The 20,452-nt window shown below is 42.3% G+C and overlaps 2 protein-coding genes across 3 annotated transcripts; one reads left to right on the top strand and one right to left on the bottom strand.

Annotated features, from left to right (window-relative positions):
- Positions 1-5,774: 5,774 nt before the first annotated feature.
- LOC139915233 (uncharacterized) lies at positions 5,775-6,674 on the bottom strand. 2 transcript variants are annotated; one of them, XM_071903765.2, is made up of 2 exons: positions 6,637-6,674; positions 5,775-6,606 (listed from the first exon to the last, which is right to left on the bottom strand). In XM_071903765.2, exons 1-2 carry the CDS (start codon positions 6,672-6,674, stop codon positions 5,775-5,777), a joined length of 870 nt encoding a protein of 289 aa, XP_071759866.1. The 2 variants fall into 2 exon arrangements, with proteins under 2 accessions (XP_071759866.1, XP_071759865.1); XM_071903764.2 differs by having other exon boundaries at positions 5,775-6,674.
- An 8,012-nt stretch (positions 6,675-14,686) lies between these two features.
- On the top strand, positions 14,687-20,445 carry rheb (Ras homolog, mTORC1 binding). The gene is made up of 8 exons (XM_071903760.2): positions 14,687-14,974; positions 16,021-16,092; positions 17,053-17,120; positions 17,393-17,475; positions 17,609-17,665; positions 17,769-17,816; positions 18,699-18,780; positions 19,627-20,445. The coding sequence occupies exons 1-8, from the start codon at positions 14,923-14,925 to the stop codon at positions 19,717-19,719; spliced, it is 555 nt and encodes a 184-aa protein (XP_071759861.1). The 5' UTR covers positions 14,687-14,922; the 3' UTR covers positions 19,720-20,445.
- Positions 20,446-20,452: the final 7 nt, after the last annotated feature.

The raw sequence follows: 20,452 nt of genomic DNA, 5'->3' as shown, positions 1-20,452 counted from the left end.
GTCGGCAGCGCCGTCGTAGCGTTAACCCCCAGCCGCGGGGTTAACTGGCAACTCTTCTTCTATTTACAAGTTGAATCCTACCTCTACTTTTTAGGATAGAAGTGTTATATCTAAGTCTGCGCCCTGCCCTCCTTCCCTGTGCGTGCTGTCGGGGTGAGAGGACACTGTCGCCGACACTGCTGCTCCTTGCCGACTTGCTCCAGACTTGGAGGAGGAATGTGAGTGAGTCCTGATTCCTGAATTACGCGTGGATTGTTTGAGTGGTCCAGCAGCTCCAGGAGCAGCGGCTGTGTGCGCTCTGTCTGTCCGGTAGAGGGCGCATGTGGGCCCCGACTGAGAGGCGACACTGAAGAGCTTTTCCCCTCCTCCTGCCTCCGTGACTTAATTGCAATTTATTTGGCCAGTTTTGGGAGTATGGAAATTGAATTTAGGTATAGAGACGCAGCCTAACTCGGGCCATGAGACAACCTGTGGGTTGCCTTTTGTATTTTTTTTTCCACCTATTAACCCAAAACAGTCATCAATTTTCTTATTATAGTGGTAATATAGTGGTAAATAAAAACTGTGACCTCCAGATGGTGATCATGATAAGATGTTCAACCACCAATATGAACCAAAATCAGCTGTTTTTAGAAAACCATTGATTTCAGCTTTTTAAGACCCAAACTAACACTAACTATAACTAACTTACTAACATCAGATTGATACATGCAAGAATCTGTGGGCTGCCTTTGTATTAGTATTATAATTTTTTGTCATTATTATTTTACAACCAGTCTCATCAGTCATCAGTGATATTGTGATAAATAAAAACCTACAGCATTACCTACAGCAGGGGTAGATATTCAGTCACCAATATGAACCAAAATCAGCTATATTTTTCATTTATGTATTCATTTATTTTAAAGACCCTACATCTTCATACCATTTAAGAGCTTTTTTAAAGACATAACTTCAAACCATATCTTCATATAACTAACATCAAGTTGATGCTAACTCAATGTGATACTGTGAGTTTATGTCATTCAGATTTATGTCAGCCTTTAAAGGTGGCTGAACTCTTTTTCCCAAGTACAAATTTGGATAACCCTTGACTACATGTCCTACATGTTCCCAGAATGTAATAAAATAACATTGATTCCTGTAGGTAAATTCCCTTTTTGTTCGCCAAGATCCAGGGAGGTCAGAGTGTAGGGTCAGTAGGGTTTAGTGTCTTGCTCAAGGACACTTCAGCAGGGCAGATACTTGCCACTCAAAGGCTCAAATCCAGATCCTAACCACTAGACCACCCTGCCAGCACTCTAAATAAAGCATTTTCACCCTCGGCTTGACACCCAGTCTTCATGCTTCATGACATATTATTACTCAGTCAAGTGCCATACATCAGCCAAGTCACTGTTCTTATTTGAGTCTTTCCATATACCCAGTATTGAATCAGTTTATCTCGATTTTCAGTTTAGTCATGTATCCTTCCAACTTTTGCCTGCTGGAGTCCTAATCAAAGTTCACCTTGTGCGTCCTCTCTGATCAAATTCATGCATTGATCCTATTAACAGGGAACCAGGCTGACATTCAAGAGAGCCTCATTAGTTGACACGGCAAAAACAGGGCCGCATCATCAAACACATTTTTTTATTAACTTCTGATGAATCAATAATGACACGCCTTGCTTTTATATATATGCAAATATTTGTTTGAAATGAGTCTACAGCACATCTGAGACTCAGCAAGAGCAAACAATACCAGGATAGTCTCACAGCGATATCAAATAGAGGGGTGGTGAACAAACTAATGACAAAGTCAACCAATGTCAGTCCCTTATTGTTATAGTATGCATAAACACACATGGCAATTTCACTTGTAACAGCAGTTTCCATCCCTAATTAAAATGCAGTGAGATTGACATGGGTCTACTTTTAGCCTCAAAATGACCTCCTGTTGTCAAGGATGAGGCTCTAGTTTTTCTTTGGTTGTTGTTGTTGTTTTCACAATGGGTGAAGCATGGTTGAGAAACGTCACGCGTCTCTTTGTGGTATTTAGGTATTGTCTTGGCCATAACAATTATGTTGCCAGGAATGCATGAATACCAGTGTGAGTAAAGCTGTCATGGGAACTGGAGTAAATGTAAACCGCTCTGACTGGACAGATAGATGGATGGATGGAAGGATGGAAGGATGGATAGCATCGTTGTTTACACTCACAAATGCCCAGAGAGAGAAAGATTGAATGTGTTTGTGTGTGCGTGTGTGTGTGTGTGTGGTTGTGTGTGTTTATATGAATGAGGGGTGGTTTGCAGTGGTTGTACATAAAGATAGCCCTATGTTATGTTTTACAAATATATCATAATGATGTCCTCCTCCTAGTGAATGGCGACAGCGAAAACAACATGGCCCATGTTGGGCTGCCACTTTTTATTTTTTTATTTTCATTTTTTTACCCAGTAACCTTTAGGGAGCTTACTTTTATAGAGCTGTGAAAACAAGACATAGAAAAGCCATGACATTACACTGATTGGACAAGGTGCTTCCAAAATTGACGGCAGGATAGGATCAAAAGATTATATTTTTTTGGGCACAGAGAATATGATGGTGGCCTTTGGATGCTGTGACTCACTACTGTTGATTTCTGAAAAACACCTTGAGTTATTGAACAGTTGATATTGACATTTCGTCGTGCGGCAGAGGAAGTAACTGTTGGCCTGCAGCAAATCTATTCTCCTCCATATTTCTCCCCTCAGGGACAGCCGAAATCCATTAAACACTGGAAAGATGAGTAAAATAACACTTTGTAGTAATTGGCATAAGTGGCAGTATCATGCTGTTTGTCAATAAATGCCAGTCATCTCACGCTATGTGGTGAGTCTCAGCGTGATTGAATAAATCACAGAATTCCAACTGCACTCCCAAGAAAGACTTATTAAACCTCTCCTCGTGTGGCTGCCAGACAACAGTGATTTTGTCATTTAATTCCATTGTGATTATCCCGTGCCTTGATTGTCAAAAGCTCAATATGAGATTGATTAGCAGTCTTTCATTACGGGAAGTCACTGGCTGTTAGTGATGCTACACTGTTTTCTACACTCTGGTTTATGAATGCAAAATACCTTTAATTGGAGAACAGGGGTGCCAATCTGTGTTCACCCAATTGTTACACCTTGTGCAGCGCCTCATTGTAAAGCAAAGTTATCTGAACAATGTCAGCGCCCACAGGAAACACAATTAAACAGCATCAACAAATACTTCACATCAACTTAGGCCCACGATAGCCTGCTAGCTGCACTCATCGCCCGTCCCCAGTGTATAGTTGACCACCAGCTGAGTGAACACCATTCATTGCAATGAGGTTGATTGCCAGCCAGCAAAGCATCATTTTAATTAATTGTCATAGTGGTTAACGTGTGTTTTTTTTTTTTCTCTCTTGACTGTACACAAAAAATCTTGCATCTCTTAATTGGTCCCCAAACATCACGTTGTGTGTTTGAATAACAAGGGCGTTTTAATTTACTAGTTGACTTGACCTTACATGTGATCCACATGGAGACAAAGTCATCGTATTGTTACTGTACGCCCAGTAACGTCACCGCAGGACACTAATACCTGAATTCAGGTCATCTGACTCAGACTGAGGCAATATCTTTATAGGGGTTTTACTTGACAACATGTCCCATGATCACTATCTAGGACAAAGACCTATTCAGTAGCGGTTCATCTATCATGAATGTGTGGGTTGTGTGTGTGTGTGCGTGTGTGTGTGTGAGAGAGAGAGACACAGAGAGAGAGAGAGAGGGAGAGAAAATCCTTGGATAGTTCAGCATACATTTTGGATGTAATACCATGAACATACCAACAGAGGTCGTTTTTTTGCCTTTTCTATGTCATCCATAGTCCTTCCTGTGTGTGGCTCCTGAAGTGTATGACCTTCTCTAAGGTGACGAGATACATGCAACCTTCATTCGCCCTTATTAGAGCAGCCAGGTTGACTGAAAACTTATTTACAGCAACAACATGGGGATGTAGTTACAGAGGAATTTAGGGTTACACACACATTTACACTGGGGATCTGCCCAGCACTACTGCAGGCTACTGAGCTGACCTAGTGGAGCAGCTGAGGATGAAGTGCCTTGATTAAACCTCGGCAGTAATTGTTGGAGGAATACAAAGTCCAGATTTTCCAGGGAATTGACCAAGCAACCTTTACAGTGAAAACCTTTCTTTTCTCACCAATATTGTATGGAACAAAGGTTGTGTGATTGTAGGGAACAAGACTTAAGTGTGAGATTAATCATTCCCCATTCATAATAAATCTTCTTCTGTACAGCAATGACTACAGAGAAGTGATATAGGAAGATGAGAGGGTTAATGTAACTTGATTATCCGTGAGAGGAATATTATATATACAGTATGTATAGTGGAATCCTAATTATTCACTGAGAGCCAGATTCACTAGAACAGATATGACTGCAGCTGTGTGAGGGGTCAAAGTGGTTAATCGAATGATATCTCATTCACAACTGAGTTCTTCAAGTCTTGAACCGGCTGAACCAGCACTACAGGATGTCGGTGTGCGATTTTGCACTGTGTCTATCCATTTTCTTTGTGTGAAACTGGGTCATTAAGCAAAAACTTTAATATATATATGCTTTTTTTTTTTAACCATTTTATATCCAGTTATTTATCTTTATTTATCCATTTATTTGTCTGTATTTATCCATTTAAAGGTTTGCTGAAGATGCATGTTATTTTTCAGCAACACCCTTACAGTTTCACACATTAACACCTGGAATTTGCTCAGTAGAACTACAGTCTTAAACTGGCTAACCCTAACCTATAGTCAGGGACAGGATGACAGTAGTTAAAGGGTTAACATGGGTATTCTACTGAATTTGCCATTCAGCTTTATTTTTTATGCATTTTGGTACAATACTCTGGGTGCCGCAGTCAGCGCAGGTGCAAATTGGCCACTTTTGCAAGCAATTGAACACGCATAAGTTTGATTTGAATGATCTGTCTACATTTACACTATTGTGTGGAGAAATTGTAAGTCGAGCATGTCGAGCATAGAAAGCTCCTGTCATTGCTGTTTCAAATCGGTGGCGTTTCAATGACAACCTCAGAGGAGCTGCCACCCAGCAGCATTGCTCCGATGTGATGGAGTGGAACATTTAATCAGAGACTAAGGCCCTGTTCTGTTGCAGATCTGAAGCCCCCCACCACTGTTCTTTCCATTGACTTTCCACACCTGATCCCCATGACCTGGCTGCAACAGAGAGAGTGGTGAGCTGTAACTGAACTTAGCCCATATACCCCTCACTGCCAGGGGCCAAGCAAGACCAACTGGCCAGTAATCGGCCCCCAAATGTAGACCTGTGAATTTGTGAGTGAGTTGAATGACTTGTCCTTACCCTTTGCTGTGGATTAACAAATGACTTTGAACATGACATGGCGCTTAATATTTGTTTGTTTATAACCAACAGTTCATGTTACATTTTCTAAAATAATAAAATTATCATTGATCATATATTGTAAGATATGCAAAACATGGTGTAGCATAAAATCCCATATAACACATACTCATCTGTGATGTTAATATTGAGTAATGTTCATCTGTCTTGGTGAAATGGGTGATAGCATCTTGTCAGCTTGTGGCAACAGAGGACTCACAGCGTGACTACCACCTGCCCAGAGCCAGATTGTGTCAACATCACATATTATGACACACACACACACCCGCACACACACACACACACACACACACACACACACAGCAGGTGTCCCTCACGAGGGTCTGAGGTAGTTATAGAGGGCACTGAGACCTCCTTGCAGCACCTCCTGAATGGGCTTAAGGAGGGGGTTATGAACGATATGGAGTCCCTTATCCAGTGGGTGGCAGGCCAACTTCCTCAGCTTGCTCAGCAGGTACATCTCCACCGGCACGCTCTGCAGGTCATTGAAGTCAACATTAAGGAGTTCCAGAGACTCCAGGAAGCACAGGGTCTTAGGCAATGTGTGGATACTGTTTCCCTCCACGATGAGGATCTTCAGGTTGACCAGGTCCTGGATCTGGTCCGCGATGGTCTCCAGTCGGTTGCAGGCCAGGTGTAGGAAAACCAGGCCCTTCATGCTGTAGATGCAGGTGGGGATGTGCGGCATGCGGTTGTAGCTAAGGTTGAGCTTGGTCAGATTGCGCATGGCCGCCAAGCTGCCGGGGAGGCCTGTGATCTGGTTGTTGGCCAGGCTGAGCACCTCCAGGCGGGTGCAGGAGCCCAGCTCCTCGGGGACCTCGCTCAGACGGTTGCGGTAGGCGAAGAGCACGCGCAGTTTCTTCAGGAGGCCGATCTCAGGAGGGAGGCTGGACAGGTTGTTGCCCCACAGGTTGAGGACTACCAGATTGTCTAGAGCTCCCAGGGCAGGGGGCAGAGAACACAGGCAGTTCATGGACAAGTTTAGCTTATCCAGCTCTCTGAGCTCCCACAGCTCGGTGGGGGGCTCGTCCAGCCCCCGCATGGCCAGGCTGAGGGTGCTGTAGCCAAAGTGCACGGTGGTGTGTCTGCGGATCCTCTCGGCGGCCGAGGACAGGCTGGGGTGGTCGTCTCTCCCGGTACTCCTCCTCCCTTGACTCACGCTCACCTCGTTCAACTCTTCTTTGGAGAAAGTACGAGATTGCTTCCCGCCCATGGTCCTCACAGTGCTGATGGTTCTGTCGGCTATAAAAAGATGTCAGCATGCGATTAGCTGAATCACCAACACTTGGAGCATGGAGAGGTTCGCTAATGATAATGGTTGCTGATTGATCTCCAGGGTTCTTGAACAAGCCACTGAAAGCATGATCAGTGTCACTGGCAGAGCGATATCTGGTTGTTGTTGTAGAGCTTCTGATGTTTGGCAGTGGTCAGGCTGAATCCTGAGTGGGTTTCCTCTAGCAGAGCAGTGTTGCAGTGTGCTGTAACAGAGCACTATGGGGGGAACGTGGTCTGTGTCCCGCAGACCAACTGCCTGTCTTACTGGATTTCATTCCCCAGCTGGTCCTGTCACTTTACAAGGCCGCAGATAGCACCCTGCCCCCCACCCACTATAGGAGGAGCAGCACATGGGGATAGGATGCAGAGTGAGCTCAATCAGTTGATGTCACTGGCATGATCTCATAGCCCACCACATACATTACACACAAATGCATGGACACACATACACACCCAGAATCATACAATCGCATACACACACCAATGTGCCCATATACAAGCACACACATGCTCACAGACGCACATACCCACACATACGCATGCCATGCACACATACATTTTTGAATCCACCCGTACATTCACAAGTACACGTGTACGCAGGCGCACACACACACACACACACACACACACAGTGTACATGAGAAGCATTAATATGAGGATATGTTGTAAGCTACACCTGTTATCCTTTGTAAGTGTATTGAATTCTGCATTTAAAATTATTCGGATATTTAACATACCAACTAAACACCTCATGTATCTCTGGCTGACCATAATCTCTCCCCACTTGTGTGTGTATGTGTGTGTGTGTGTCTGCGCCTGTGCCTATGTGCATGTTTTTTTTTTGTCTCAACTTAAATATGGCACCAAGCTGTCAGCCATGAAAACATTGAATCATTTCTCAAAAAAGAAACAGTTCTTAGAGGTATTAGCGAAACTGTTATGTACAGACATTAAGAGATTAAGCCGCTGCAGGCTTAATCTCAAGTGCAACAGGACATGAAACACATCCAACATGTTCCTAGAAAGCTTTACTACCTTTCAAATATCTCCATCTCATTCATCCATGACCTATAGTAAAGCATCCGTCATTATGTAAAGGAATACATACATTTACATTTAGAATTTTGTTTTTATCCCCCAGCGCTTAACACAATTGTTCCTAAATGTTAAAGTTCCTAAATTTGTTCTTAAGAGTAACTTCTTTTAAGTCTCACAATGTTTCAGTGTTTACTGTGACTTCTTCAAATCATAGCTCCATTGTTGTTGTTGAATTAACCAGCTAAAAGTCAGACTTTGCAACTGTGAGGTTGATTAGATCTGACCAACAAATTGAATGAGTGATGAAGATTAATTGCACACTCTCATTCCAAACCATTACGTATTGACTTTGGGTGAAAAAAATCATGATCTGAAATTTATCTCTAAAATATAAACCACCATGTAAATAAAATTGTCATTTTGTCAACCAAGGACGGAAATGACCTGCTATCCCTCAAAATGCATCGTAATTTGTTTTTATTTTATGGCATCAATCATTTTGTAAGAGGCCTCACTTTTCAAAAATGACACATAACTCATTTTAATAAATGTACACGTTTGTGAGCTGTGAGCACATTAATACCTTGAGGGGTGTAAAATAGACCTTGGACTTGATCCATTTTCCTAGACAGCCTCACCGAGCCTGGCCAGGACTTAGAGTATAGCCTTAGTCATCATTCTTGTCCGAGTCCAGCAAGCAAAGTACTTGGATGACAGTTAGCAGTGATATCCAACTCTGGGGACTCAATGGCTCTGCACTGAGCGAGGCTAGATCAGCATTTATGAATGACAGGTCGAGTCTTGTGTTTGCTGAATTGGACGTTGGAGATAGGGCTGTATTGCCCATTCAGGCAGCTGCTTGTACAGCATGTCTCATCTGGACATATTTTAGTGAGTGTTAATACCTTTATATCACTGTAACCTTAGATGCTGGCTGATAGAAACCGGCTGCTGGCAGGTACTGGCTGGTACACTTCTTGTATATACTTGCTACAAACGCTTCATCATAGAATCTTAAATACAGCACTTAGTTTTCATCCGAGAAGCTGTACTGTTGATCTTGTTTATGTGTGCGCCATGGCTAATTTCACAAACAGCAGTCTGCTATGCCCTGCCATACTCTATTTACATGAAAAATGACACCTCGGCTGTAACCGTCAGAGCATTCCCCCCTATGTGCAAACACACCCCTGGAGTGGAAACCAACATGAGGCCTGGAACGCATGCTGTCAAATATGGAGAGACACCTTGGCTTCATATGCATATCCCTCATTAAGGGTTAACTGTAGCATGGCAAATACCTGGAGAAGCTGAGATGGATGGACAGAGGGAGGGAGGGAGGGGGAGGGATGGCAGCGAGGACACATAGATGGATGGACGGAGGGAATAATGCTCATTTCTGTGACAGAGAGATGTCATCATGACATACCTCTCCATAACATACCATTGTCTAACACTTTGTCATCATCTTGTGAGGCATGAATCATCATTAAATCCCTCTCTTTCATCCCGTACATGCTTTTTCCAAACGGATCTTCCTCTACCGGAGAAACAGATGTGTGGCAACAGCTTGAGGTGTAAATCAGAAGGAAATGGGGTTTACCATTCCTCTCGCAGTCACACAACACCTTAATATGGAGTCCCATTAGCACCAAATGAGGATGAGTTATTCACTCTGTGAACAGTAACACCCTCCAGTCCTCTGGGTGACAAAAATGATCTCATTTGAAAAAGCTCATCTGGTTATGTGGCACAATAATGACTCTGGATGAGCTACCTTTAGAGACTCAAGTTCACGATATATACCATTATTACTTGTTCATTACTGCGGAGGCTTCAGGCAGTGACAGATGATATAGGGCCGTGCTGCCACAGACTCTGTCGTAGGAGTCTCTGTCCTGTTGAAATGTAAGGAGAACCTGCCAAGACCTGAGGCTCTTTAGAGTCTGTATCTCAGACACATTAGTCCCTGAAGCCAACACTCCTATTGAAGATTTTGTTCCCTCTTTAGACAGAATACAAGACAAGATCAGGTCTGAGTGTCAAGAAATATGCATTTTGCAAGCCCATTGAGTATTCCAGACAAAATTAGCACCATGAAATGGGGGAGAGCATGTGAACAGAGGTGGATGCCGAGCCACCTGAGCTGGTAATCGTCTATTATTCAGCAGGTGCAGATGTGAATATTCACGCCACTGGACACTTTCCACCTTCCATTTGTGCATGCGTCCACAACCCCCCGGCTAATGGAGGCTGCGGAAGTGGCCGTGCATTTTGTCAAAAATTGAGGATATCTCACGCATTTGAAACGCCATCTGGAAATTGGCTGCAACGCTGCTCTGCTCAAACCTCCAGGTGACACAAAGATCTGCTCAGCAATGCAAATTAGCGAGGAGGAAATATGAGGGAGTGTCCAACAAGTCTGCTCTGAGGCAAGAATACCAGGCCAAGAACATTTCATTTCAATGTTTCAAATGTTCATTTATTCACAAGGTTGGAGACAGTTGGCTCGCCCGTGGCTCGTTGTGCAAATTGTCATCATGGAAATCATACCAAGGAGGTTTTACTATATCCAAGCCTACTTTGAGAATAAATTGTTGCTAAAATAGCACAAACGCCACTTCATAACTCTTCTACGCCTTCTTAAAACATTTTTTTCACAGCCTTATCAACTGTAACTGAAACACCTCCATTGAGTATCTCCTAATCTCCTAGTCTCTCTCCATAGGCCACACTCCAGGTATCTGTAGTTAGATCTGTGGTGCAGCAGCCAGATTCGTCTTGAGATAAACTGGGACAACATGATGAATAGATGATAAAGGCACCCAGGGGAGAGCACTATCCGGGTTAACTCCACCGCATAAAGACACCATTTGTAATGATGGCTGGAATCAAGGGGGAAGTGCAGTGAACAAAGCTAACTGGGCTCCAAAGTGACCAAATCAGTCCTGACTTTGCTGAGGCAGCAGATGAGAGCACAAACCAATTGTGGCTGTGACAACAACAAGCAGGGTGATGAAGTACCACCGGGCAGCCTATCTGGGTCTCACCTGCACACTGCCACTGCTATAGGCTACTGACTGCTTAACAGAAACAATACAGTTGGCACTGTGGTGGAAACTGCGATCATAATGAGATATAGGAGAACACTGTGCAATGTTTTGGGACCACAATGAGATTGAATTATTGAAAGGTTTTGAGTTGTGCGGTGGTGTTTCTGTTGCGGTGGAGAAATTCATATTGCAAAGTTTTCATTTTGACCGCAAGTGACAGCACAGGAGTTTCAGCACTGAGTATGTTTCTGTGCATGGCACCAAAACTCGAAACAAAAGGATCTGATAAGCTCTGTTCTAGAAATTAGGATGCTTGCCAGATCATCACTGCCAACAAGCCATAAATGTTTCATGTGGAGCTGATATGGTAATCATTGGATTCCTACAATGACACCTTGTGAGAGTTGGATAACGATGGCTGTCTTTCAGGCCTGTGTGACTCTGGACACAGTCCAACGGCTGAGGCGCAGCCCGCAGTGTGAGTCCGCCAGTCAAAACGGCTGCATCGCGTCCCATAGGCAGGTGAAAAGCCCGATGAATGAAGATGAGCGAGATAAAGGTGGAACTGGAGTGTCCTTCAGGCGTCACGCAGGTACACAGACTCGGAGCCCGCGGATGAAAGGTGCCACACAAATGCATTCCACTGAGTTAAATATGCATTCCGTTTCATGAGGTTTTTGCGAGTGGGTCCAGGTGCCCATTGGTGGCGCGGGCCCAGCTGGAGGATGTGGCCGACTCGCTCTGCTGGCACACAGGCTGGCATACTAACAGAGCCAGGGGTGCTTTCACAGTGAGTTGAAAGAGACTGGCGCCGGTGCCAAACACCCCGGGTTCAGAAACACGAGCTCCAGCTGCATGTCCACTAGCCCACATAGCTGAAGGAACTAAGGGCTGGAAATCTAAAGAGAATATTTGGGCATATTCTCTGCAACATGGCTCATGACGGGAACATTGATCTCATGATATTAACTACTGCGCAAAGCATCATCCCTTTCTGACACGTCTCTTTCCCGGTGCATGCGAGATTCACTGAAATTAATTATTTGGGGGAGAAAAAAAGACATTTTCCAATCACAAGGGATGAAGCAGAAAAAGGCCAACATGTCCAAAAGGGCTTAATGTATTATTTCTCCAAGGCTTGCGTAAGCCTTTTATTAAAGTGAAACAATCTTGTCAGACACCTGTTGTTCTTGCAGGGGGTATTTATTGTTGGCCTATGTCAGCACACTGTAATCCCTGGCTAGAACATGGCTGTATTACCAATGTGACCTATACTTGGTCATCATAATTTCCTGTAAGTGTGTCTGGAGAGAGAGAGAGAGAGAGAGAGAGAGAGGATATATATATATATATATATATATATATATATATATAGAGAGAGAGAGAGAGAGAGAGAGAGGAGATATATATATATAGAGGGAGAGAGAGAGAGAGAGAGACAGAGAGAGAGAGAGAGAGAAAGAGAATGTGCATGTGCGTGTGTGAGTGTGTGCCCCCAGTTGTGTTTGCCTCTGTGAATGTGTATTTGTGTATGTGTGTGTGTGCGTATGTGTGTGTGTGTGTGTGTGTGTGTGTGCGTGTGTGTCCAGTAATTGCAGGCACCCTTCAGCCATTTCACTCTACGTTTTTTTTATTTAATTATTTTTTTTTTTTCTTCTTTTTTTTGACACCCGGTGTCATGCAGAACAAATCACTTATTGCTGACACCAGTGATTCCCTGGTCTCTGGTGCTGAGCAGAAGTGTGTGTGGAAGCAAAACAGTTAGGTCTTACTGACGGAGAGTTGGACATTTCTGTGATTAACTTGTAATGGCCCAAGACGTGACAGCGAAACAGGGGATTTCATTGGTCATGGGACAATAAAACTGGATACCCGTGGGCCTAGGGCTATTTTGGACAAAGGACATAATTATTTCAAGAGTTTTGTGCCAAAATGTGACATTCACGGGATGAAAAAAATCTTAAACTATCAGCTTTTTTAAGACTTTTGCCTCCAAAATGCATTTTTCAGGACACAATTGTTTACATTTTTGAACTATTGAAGAATGATTAACATACACAAGCAGCATTTGTTTTTCTAGAAAGAAATACAGAACATTTTAGAGTTTAACCCTTCATTTCTAGGTGCTCATTGAAAGTCTGTTGGGCGATGAGGACATGTTTCCCTCTCATCAGCTCTCCCCCTTCGTCACGCCTGCCTGGGATTCCAGTGTCTGCCTGTGGGCTTAACCCACTAATTGTGGCCTAAGTTCCTCTACTATTGTTGCATGCCTGAGGTTTGGGTTTAGACCGCAGTTATATTAAGACCTGAGGACTTTAGCGTCTATAATGGAATACCACTATCGTCTCAAATAATCAGGGATGGGCGCAATGGGAGTGTGTTTGTTTATGTATGCATGAGGTTATCGAGGTAACCTTGGTTAGAGGTTTTGAGAGAGTTTATCATATTGGTATGCAATTAGACACAGTTTAGCATATGTTTTATTGAGTTTGAACCCAAAAAGAAAATAGGGATGTTATTGTGGAATCCAAGGGAACATACAGTAGTTTATGGAGTATTTAGGTATATATAAGCAGGCCCTGTGCAAGATATAAATGGTGTTGTGGGGACATCTACTGGCCAATGTGAAGTAGAGCAGAAGGAGAGTGATCTGTACTTTGTTTTCTTTTTTCTTTTTTTTTTTTCTCATATGATATCACTGTAGTATTCTTATGAGATTGCCACAGGGCTTTTACAGTATAGTGTGTCTGTGGTACTCAATAGAGAGTTTAAAGTGACCTTATCATATTTTATGCATTTTGATTTAAATCTCCTACAGTGCCTCTATAAAATTCCTATAATATTACTGTAGGGATTTTTTGTGTCTGTGGTGCTCAATAGTGACTTTAAGGTGACTTTATTGTACTTTTGTTTTTATCTACTATGGTAATAGGCTTATATAATAATTTTCCTATAGGGACTGACAGTGTGACTGTGGTACTAAAGAATGAGTTAATGGTGACCTTATTGTACTGTATTTGTTTCCCTCCTTTGGTATTACTATAATTTTCCTATAATATTCAAATAGGGACTTATAGTGTGTCCGTGGTACTCAATAGTGAGTTCGTTTATATTGATCTTATCGCACTTTATGGTATGTTTTTTTTTCATGGTATTTTTTTTTTCTCCTATGGCATCAGTATAGTATTTCTATAATATTCCTATAGGAACTTATAGTGTATCTGTAGTAACAAATAGTGAGTTTATTGTAGCCTACTTACGGTATTATTTTTTTTTAATCTCCTATGGTAGCCTACTATAATATGGTCCTATGGTACTATAATATGATATGGTATTATAAAATAAAATGGCACTATAATATTCTTATACCTATAGGAACTTATGGTGTGTCTCTGGTACTAAATAGTGCGTTTATAGTGACCTAATTGCACTTTATGGCATTTTTTTAAAATCTCCTATAGTATCACTATAGCATTCCTATAATATTCCTATAATATGAATATAGTGAGTTATACTTTTGACGATATATTTGTGTTGCATCCTTCAAAAAGACATTATAGGACTACTATAGTAAGGGGAATATATAGGTAAAATATAAATTTGATGACGTCTTCACTGACGAGTAGCCTGGCCCGTTTCCCTGACCCTAAAGATATGAATGACACGGCCCCCGACCACCCAGCACGTCATAATATGTGTAACAGCCAATCACATTTCAGAGACCGGGCACTGCTGCTTGACAAACAGCTGTTTCATCCAATCACCGTTTTACAAGAGACCAGAATCCCCGCCTTTGCTCCGCGTGCAACTAATCAGGACGGAGCAGTCATTACTAATTCATTACATTGCAAAGGGGAGTGACGCAGTTATTATAGAACTATAGATAGGCTACTCCATGCTTTTTTATATGACCTGAAATAGCATTTTTTTTCTCGCTGTGGACATCAAATTTCTTATAATCATTAACAAAAATAGGGATTTCTGCTATCAGTCCCAGGCTGTATGTCGAATCTCTGTGCTCCTTGAATTTGGATGCCGTTCCGGTTGGAGGTTGCGGTAGACCCCGAGGACTAGATGCGATAACCAGTACGAGATATGCCGCAGCCGAAATCACGAAAAATCGCCATCCTCGGGTACAGATCCGTAGGTGAGTCCCGATCAAACGACGCGCACAGGAATGACACTATAGGCGGGGGGGCCCGGGATGCGACGCAGGGGCTAGATTTCAGCGGCCTCCGGGTCATTTTAAGCCCATTATGAGAGCGGTTTACGCCTCCTATAATAGACTTAAATTATAGGGAGTAGGATCTGTCACGCAACATCTTAATAGAGCGTATGAGCGCCACCAGGTGAGATGTGGCCTTGCCGTTTCTGGCACACACCTCGGCCTACCAACGGGCCATTTGTAAAGGACATTTTTATACCTGTATGGCCTTGGGTGGACGCTTTTATCCATACTGCTCCATCAGTGCATAGGCTGCATTTCAGGCATGGGTGACCCCCAGTAGGAAATCGCACCCCTAACCCATGTCATGTTCAGCCATATCAGGCCTAAAGGAACACCGCATTTGACGCATTTTTATGCAATTACACTTTATTTGATCGTTTCGGGAGGAAAGGACGCAAAATTAGCATGCGATGAATGCATGCGTGTTCAGGATGCCAAGATGGCATACGGTGATAGCACGCTTGGAGGCCTGGCCAGCATACCAGCACTAACGAAAAATCACTATAGGCTAATATTCACATAGGGACCTGCATTTTCTGTGGTACTCAATAGTATCTTATTGTACTGTATAGTATTTTTTAATCTCCAGTGGTATTCCTAGGATTTTTGCATGGTATACATTATTTTGATCTATAGTATGTGCGTGTTAATTTAAAGTTTTGCTGTGATATATGTTTAGTATCCGAATGGTTACTATAGGATTTCTATAATTCTTTTTCATAATGAAGATGCAGTTGCTATTAGACCATTATCCCATAGGTTTGTATCACCTGGATGCTGAATAGGCCTATATGCCACAGAACACGATGAACCTGATGATGTGTAATGAAGGACTGAGACCCCATACACACACATCTGAAACTCGTTATTCAACTCTCACAGCATTTGACAATTCAGTTCCACATTTGCAATGATTTTCCATACATCCAAGAGCCATGTGTATAATAATCATATGTATTTTGCAGGAAAGTCCTCCTTGACAATTCAGTTTGTGGAAGGCCAGTTTGTTGACTCCTATGACCCAACGATAGAAAACAGTAAGTGGAGATTTGGTTATCCAAACTATACAAATATCTTAAAATTGAATGTTTTCTATTGTTAATGTTAGGTATAGGCTGTAATATCTGTTGACACTTTACTTGCTCAACAAATCTAGCCCACTGTGTGTTTTATCAGTTATTCATGTGTAATAACATGTTTGGGTATCATGCTGTTGGTCAAGCCTCAGCCCCAAAGACTCAAAGCGTTTTTTAACCTATATGAGCCTATATAGGCCTATATAGGCTTATATAGGCTCATATACAAAGCATATCCATAGTCTTCTACTTTTCTGCCACTGAGCAGCTCTACTGGAGCGGTTAGGGGTTGGCTGCCTTGCTCGAGGGCACTTCAGTTTAGTAGTTTAGGTAGTTTTTTGCAGTTGGAGCAAACGTTTTTCATCAACCTACACCCATATACTCCCAGCCACTCCAGGGATTCGTGTCTAAACTTCCCTAACCTGTAGGCCGCGTCTCTTCTCCAACATGTTCACTCGCATACCTCACCGTATACTTTTCATGTGTGGGGTCTGTATCTGTGTCTATAAATAATCTCTGGATGGTTAGCATAAAGTGAAGTGTCAGCGTTCTCGGCGAGATGCTGCAGGCGAAGCAATCCCTCAGTCTCGCTGTAGATAATATGACCCATCTCCAGGCAGATATTGACATTCCTGTGTTGAATGAACTCAGTGATACCATGCAACCCAAAACGGATCCATAACATGGAAAAAACTCTCACTCGGTTGTGTCTTGTATGTCTTGAGAAAGATCTGCAAGACTGAAACGAGGAAACGGGTGACGAGGATACAATCGGCCGCATTCAAGGCCTCGTGACTCTTTCTTTTCTGTCTTTTTTTGTCAGCGTTCATTGAAAAGGAAATCTCCAGCTCCATCTATAAGAATGTTTAATTTAGATCTTCTAGTAGTGGATTTCTGATGTGTCTTCTCTCTTACCTGCAGCGTTCACTAAAATGATCACAATAAACGGACAAGAGTACCATCTCCAGCTGGTAGACACAGCAGGACAGGTATGACTCAATGCTAAATTCCTGTTAACCGCACATTTAGTCATTCGTCCTTTGACTCATGTTAGATCTAATGACATTAACATTAGCACTTAAAGATTAGCCTGTTGTGTTAGTCTGGTGCTAATTCTGTTGAGCAGGCCTTAATGGAGCCAGCAGTGCAAGTCTTCATTTTACTTTAATTGCCAATATGATTCTTTAGTTTGCCAATATGATTTTTTTTGTTCCATTAATTTTACTGCTTACTAATTTCCACACTCTCTCTCCTTTTCCAGGATGAGTATTCTATCTTCCCACAGACTTACTCCATAGATATCAATGGTTACATTCTGGTCTACTCAGTCACATCTAATAAAAGGTACTTTTTTATTTTCCTTTTTTTTTTTTTTTTAAAAGCAAATGAATAACTCTTCAGTTCTCTTCCCATATAATGATTGGACTGCATGAAATTCCTGAATGCTGACAAGATGCCTTCCTCTTGTCTTTTGCAGTTTTGAAGTTGTACAAGTTATCCATGAAAAATTGTTGGATATGGTGGGGAAAGTTCAGTGAGTACTGCCTGTTGTTCCCATTTTGCTGTTCAGGGGCATTCGAAGATACAGTATCATCATACATAACTACAATGTGCCTTTTATTTTCCTTCCAACGCAGAGTACCAATTATGTTGGTCGGAAACAAGAACGACCTACATATGGAGCGGTATGTTGCAACACACTCACATTGTACATTATACGGTAATGTAAACAAAGCTTTGCTGTAGGCACACATGGGTCACGAGCGGGGCACTTACAGGATGCAGCAAACTCGCAAGCAATGCTACCAACCTCTCTTTAGACTTAAAGAAAAATACAGAAGGTGAGGAGTGCTGCAGTGGGTCCTCAGTGTGGGAAGGATAGGCGCTCTTTGGAAAAACTGGAAAAAAATCCACAGAATATGCATAGAAAGGTAATCAAAAGAGAACCCCAAAACACTCCAAGGCACTCTATCTCTTTCCAAGAGTTAAAAAGCCTGAAAGAAAATATTGAACCAACATGTTACGGCCTCCTGGCAGCATGTTGGTTCAATATTTTTAATATTCCTAGCCATGTAACCAATAATGGCTTTTTTTAAACTTTTGGAAAGAGATAGAGTGCCTTGGACTATGTTTTTTGAGATTCCCTTTCTATGCATATTCTGTGGATTTTTTCCCAATTTTTTTTGCTTCCACTCTTTAGATTTGTTAGCATCACCATCTAATCATTTTACAGTCTGTTGATAGCAGAAATGTAAAACTCAATATGACTGACATCATGACATGCAAATAAAAACACAGAATAGATGCTTATATTTGAGATGACGGGGGAAAGAGTTTGTAGCAAGCTAGCATGTTCTGACCTGTCTCTGTGCGTCTGTGCAGCCCTGCAAATACACTTCACAATACAATATACTCAGCACCAAGTCAATGATTCGGTTTGTAAGTGATAACTGAATTTTAGGAATTGAACTCTATGGGTTAGTCAAAGTCAACACTGCAGGCCATACTCTGAAATATTTATGTACATTTTTAGCATGACTGAGTGGCCCGGCGTCCCTGTTTTTCAGAGTAATCAGTTGTGAAGAGGGAAAAGCGTTAGCTGAATCCTGGAACGCTGCCTTCATGGAGTCCTCCGCTAAAGAGAACCAGGTAAGAGCCATAAGAGCCACAATCCTCTAGTACAGGGATCATATCCACTTGGTAATATTTGGTAGTATCTATCTATCTATCTATCTATCTATCTATCTATCTATCTATCTATCTATCTATCTATCTCAATTTTGTGCAGATTATGATGCATCAAATTAGAAAATGTGATGCAAAATTTGCTAAAATTGCCTAAACATCAGATTTGTGCTCACTTCTGTTGATAAAAAAAATAGTCCAATAAATATCAATGGAAACGCATATGTTGAATAAATCACAACCTCCAAGATATGTCATATGGCACTGTAGATTTTCTTTATTTCCGTCGTCAGACAGCATAAAATATGGCCAACATTAGCTGACACGAAGGAACGATAGCAACTTGCCCAGTCCTGTCAATTCTTCAAACACTCTTTCCATGTTCTGGTGGATGTGTTTTCTTCAACCCAGCTGATGGAAACACACTTAGATCACATGCGACATTTCAAAAGTATCATAGAAGAATCATAGCTTATCTATCTATTGTATTATTATCTATACAGTACTGCATCCTATACTGCTAATCATTTCACAAAGTCTTCCTCATCTATCTATCTATCTATCTATCTATCTATCTATCAATCCATCTATCTAGTTTAAATGCAAGTTAAGATTATCGTTTGAGTGACTGAACATGAATGACTGTATATGAATGCATGTAAGCCCAATCCGGTCTCCATGTTGTGTCTAGAGACGGTGTAGCCTCACTGGGTGTAGTGTATGTTTCTGTGTATCTTCTGAAACGTTGAGCCGTCTCACAGCGTCTTGTGTGTGTCGTTCGTTCGCCCCCCCCCCCCCCCCCCCCCCCAGACGGCCGTGGAGGTTTTCCGCAGGATGATCCTGGAGGCAGAGAAGATCGACGGCGGCGTGCAGCCAGGAAAGACGTCCTGCTCCATGATGTAGAGCCGCCCAATCAACACACAGGACACTGCACTGGGATATCCCGTTACTTGAAGGCTAGCTGCCAGTTCTCCTCCACCTCAGCTGACTCCACCGCCCCCCCAGGGTCCTAAATATCCAATACTGTCTATTTATGGCTCTGATTCCACTGTTATTTATCAGTATTTCCTATTCCCTTTTGTCATCCTTGTTTTTCTCTGTTCGTTTGATAAAAAAAAAGGATGAGTGGTGATTCCCTGTATGATATTACCCACAATCCACCCCTCCGCCATCTCTGTGCTCGGCACTGATGCAAAACACAGAAATTCATTCGGGTGTATCAGAAAAAATGTTTTATCGTGCTAGGTAATGATGACTACAGCATCTAAGGCCAGAGATATTAGTGGCTGTATGCATCCTAGCTTCTCATTATGCAGTTCCCATATAGGCTACGACCCCCTCTCTGTCGAAACAACAAGAGATAAGAGAAATGTCATTATCTACCATGCATATGCTCGGAAAATGGCTAAGTAAACACGGACGTTTCTTCTGATACATCACCAGCTGTTTGGCCCCTCAAATATACAGCTCTTTTTCTACTTCATCTCCACGCAATACCCACTCCTCTGTCCCTCAGTTTGTTTTCATAGCAGTTTCTGTCAGCCAAAAATCTGCATCCATTTTCTAATGTTGAAAATGTTGTACAAATGTTTTTGATTGTAATCATTAAAGCAAAAAGTGGTTATGTAATGCGGGC

This window comes from Centroberyx gerrardi, chromosome 13 (genome assembly GCF_048128805.1).
Source record: "Centroberyx gerrardi isolate f3 chromosome 13, fCenGer3.hap1.cur.20231027, whole genome shotgun sequence".
NCBI classification, from domain to species: domain Eukaryota; kingdom Metazoa; phylum Chordata; class Actinopteri; order Beryciformes; family Berycidae; genus Centroberyx; species Centroberyx gerrardi.
The sequence above is the reverse complement of the archived record's forward strand: the minus strand, read 5'-3'. Positions and strand labels throughout refer to the sequence as shown.

Excerpts from the sequence above, each read along its gene's own strand:
- LOC139915233 (XM_071903764.2), bottom strand. The coding sequence starts at position 6,674 with ATGGGCGGGAAGCAATCTCGTACTTTCTCCAAAGAAGAGTTGAACGAG.
- rheb (XM_071903760.2), top strand. The coding sequence starts at position 14,923 with ATGCCGCAGCCGAAATCACGAAAAATCGCCATCCTCGGGTACAGATCC. Across the intron at positions 14,975-16,020 it reads CCTCGGGTACAGATCCGTAG|GAAAGTCCTCCTTGACAATT; the intron begins GTGAGTCCCGAT and ends TGTATTTTGCAG. Across the intron at positions 17,817-18,698 it reads AACGACCTACATATGGAGCG|AGTAATCAGTTGTGAAGAGG; the intron begins GTATGTTGCAAC and ends CCTGTTTTTCAG.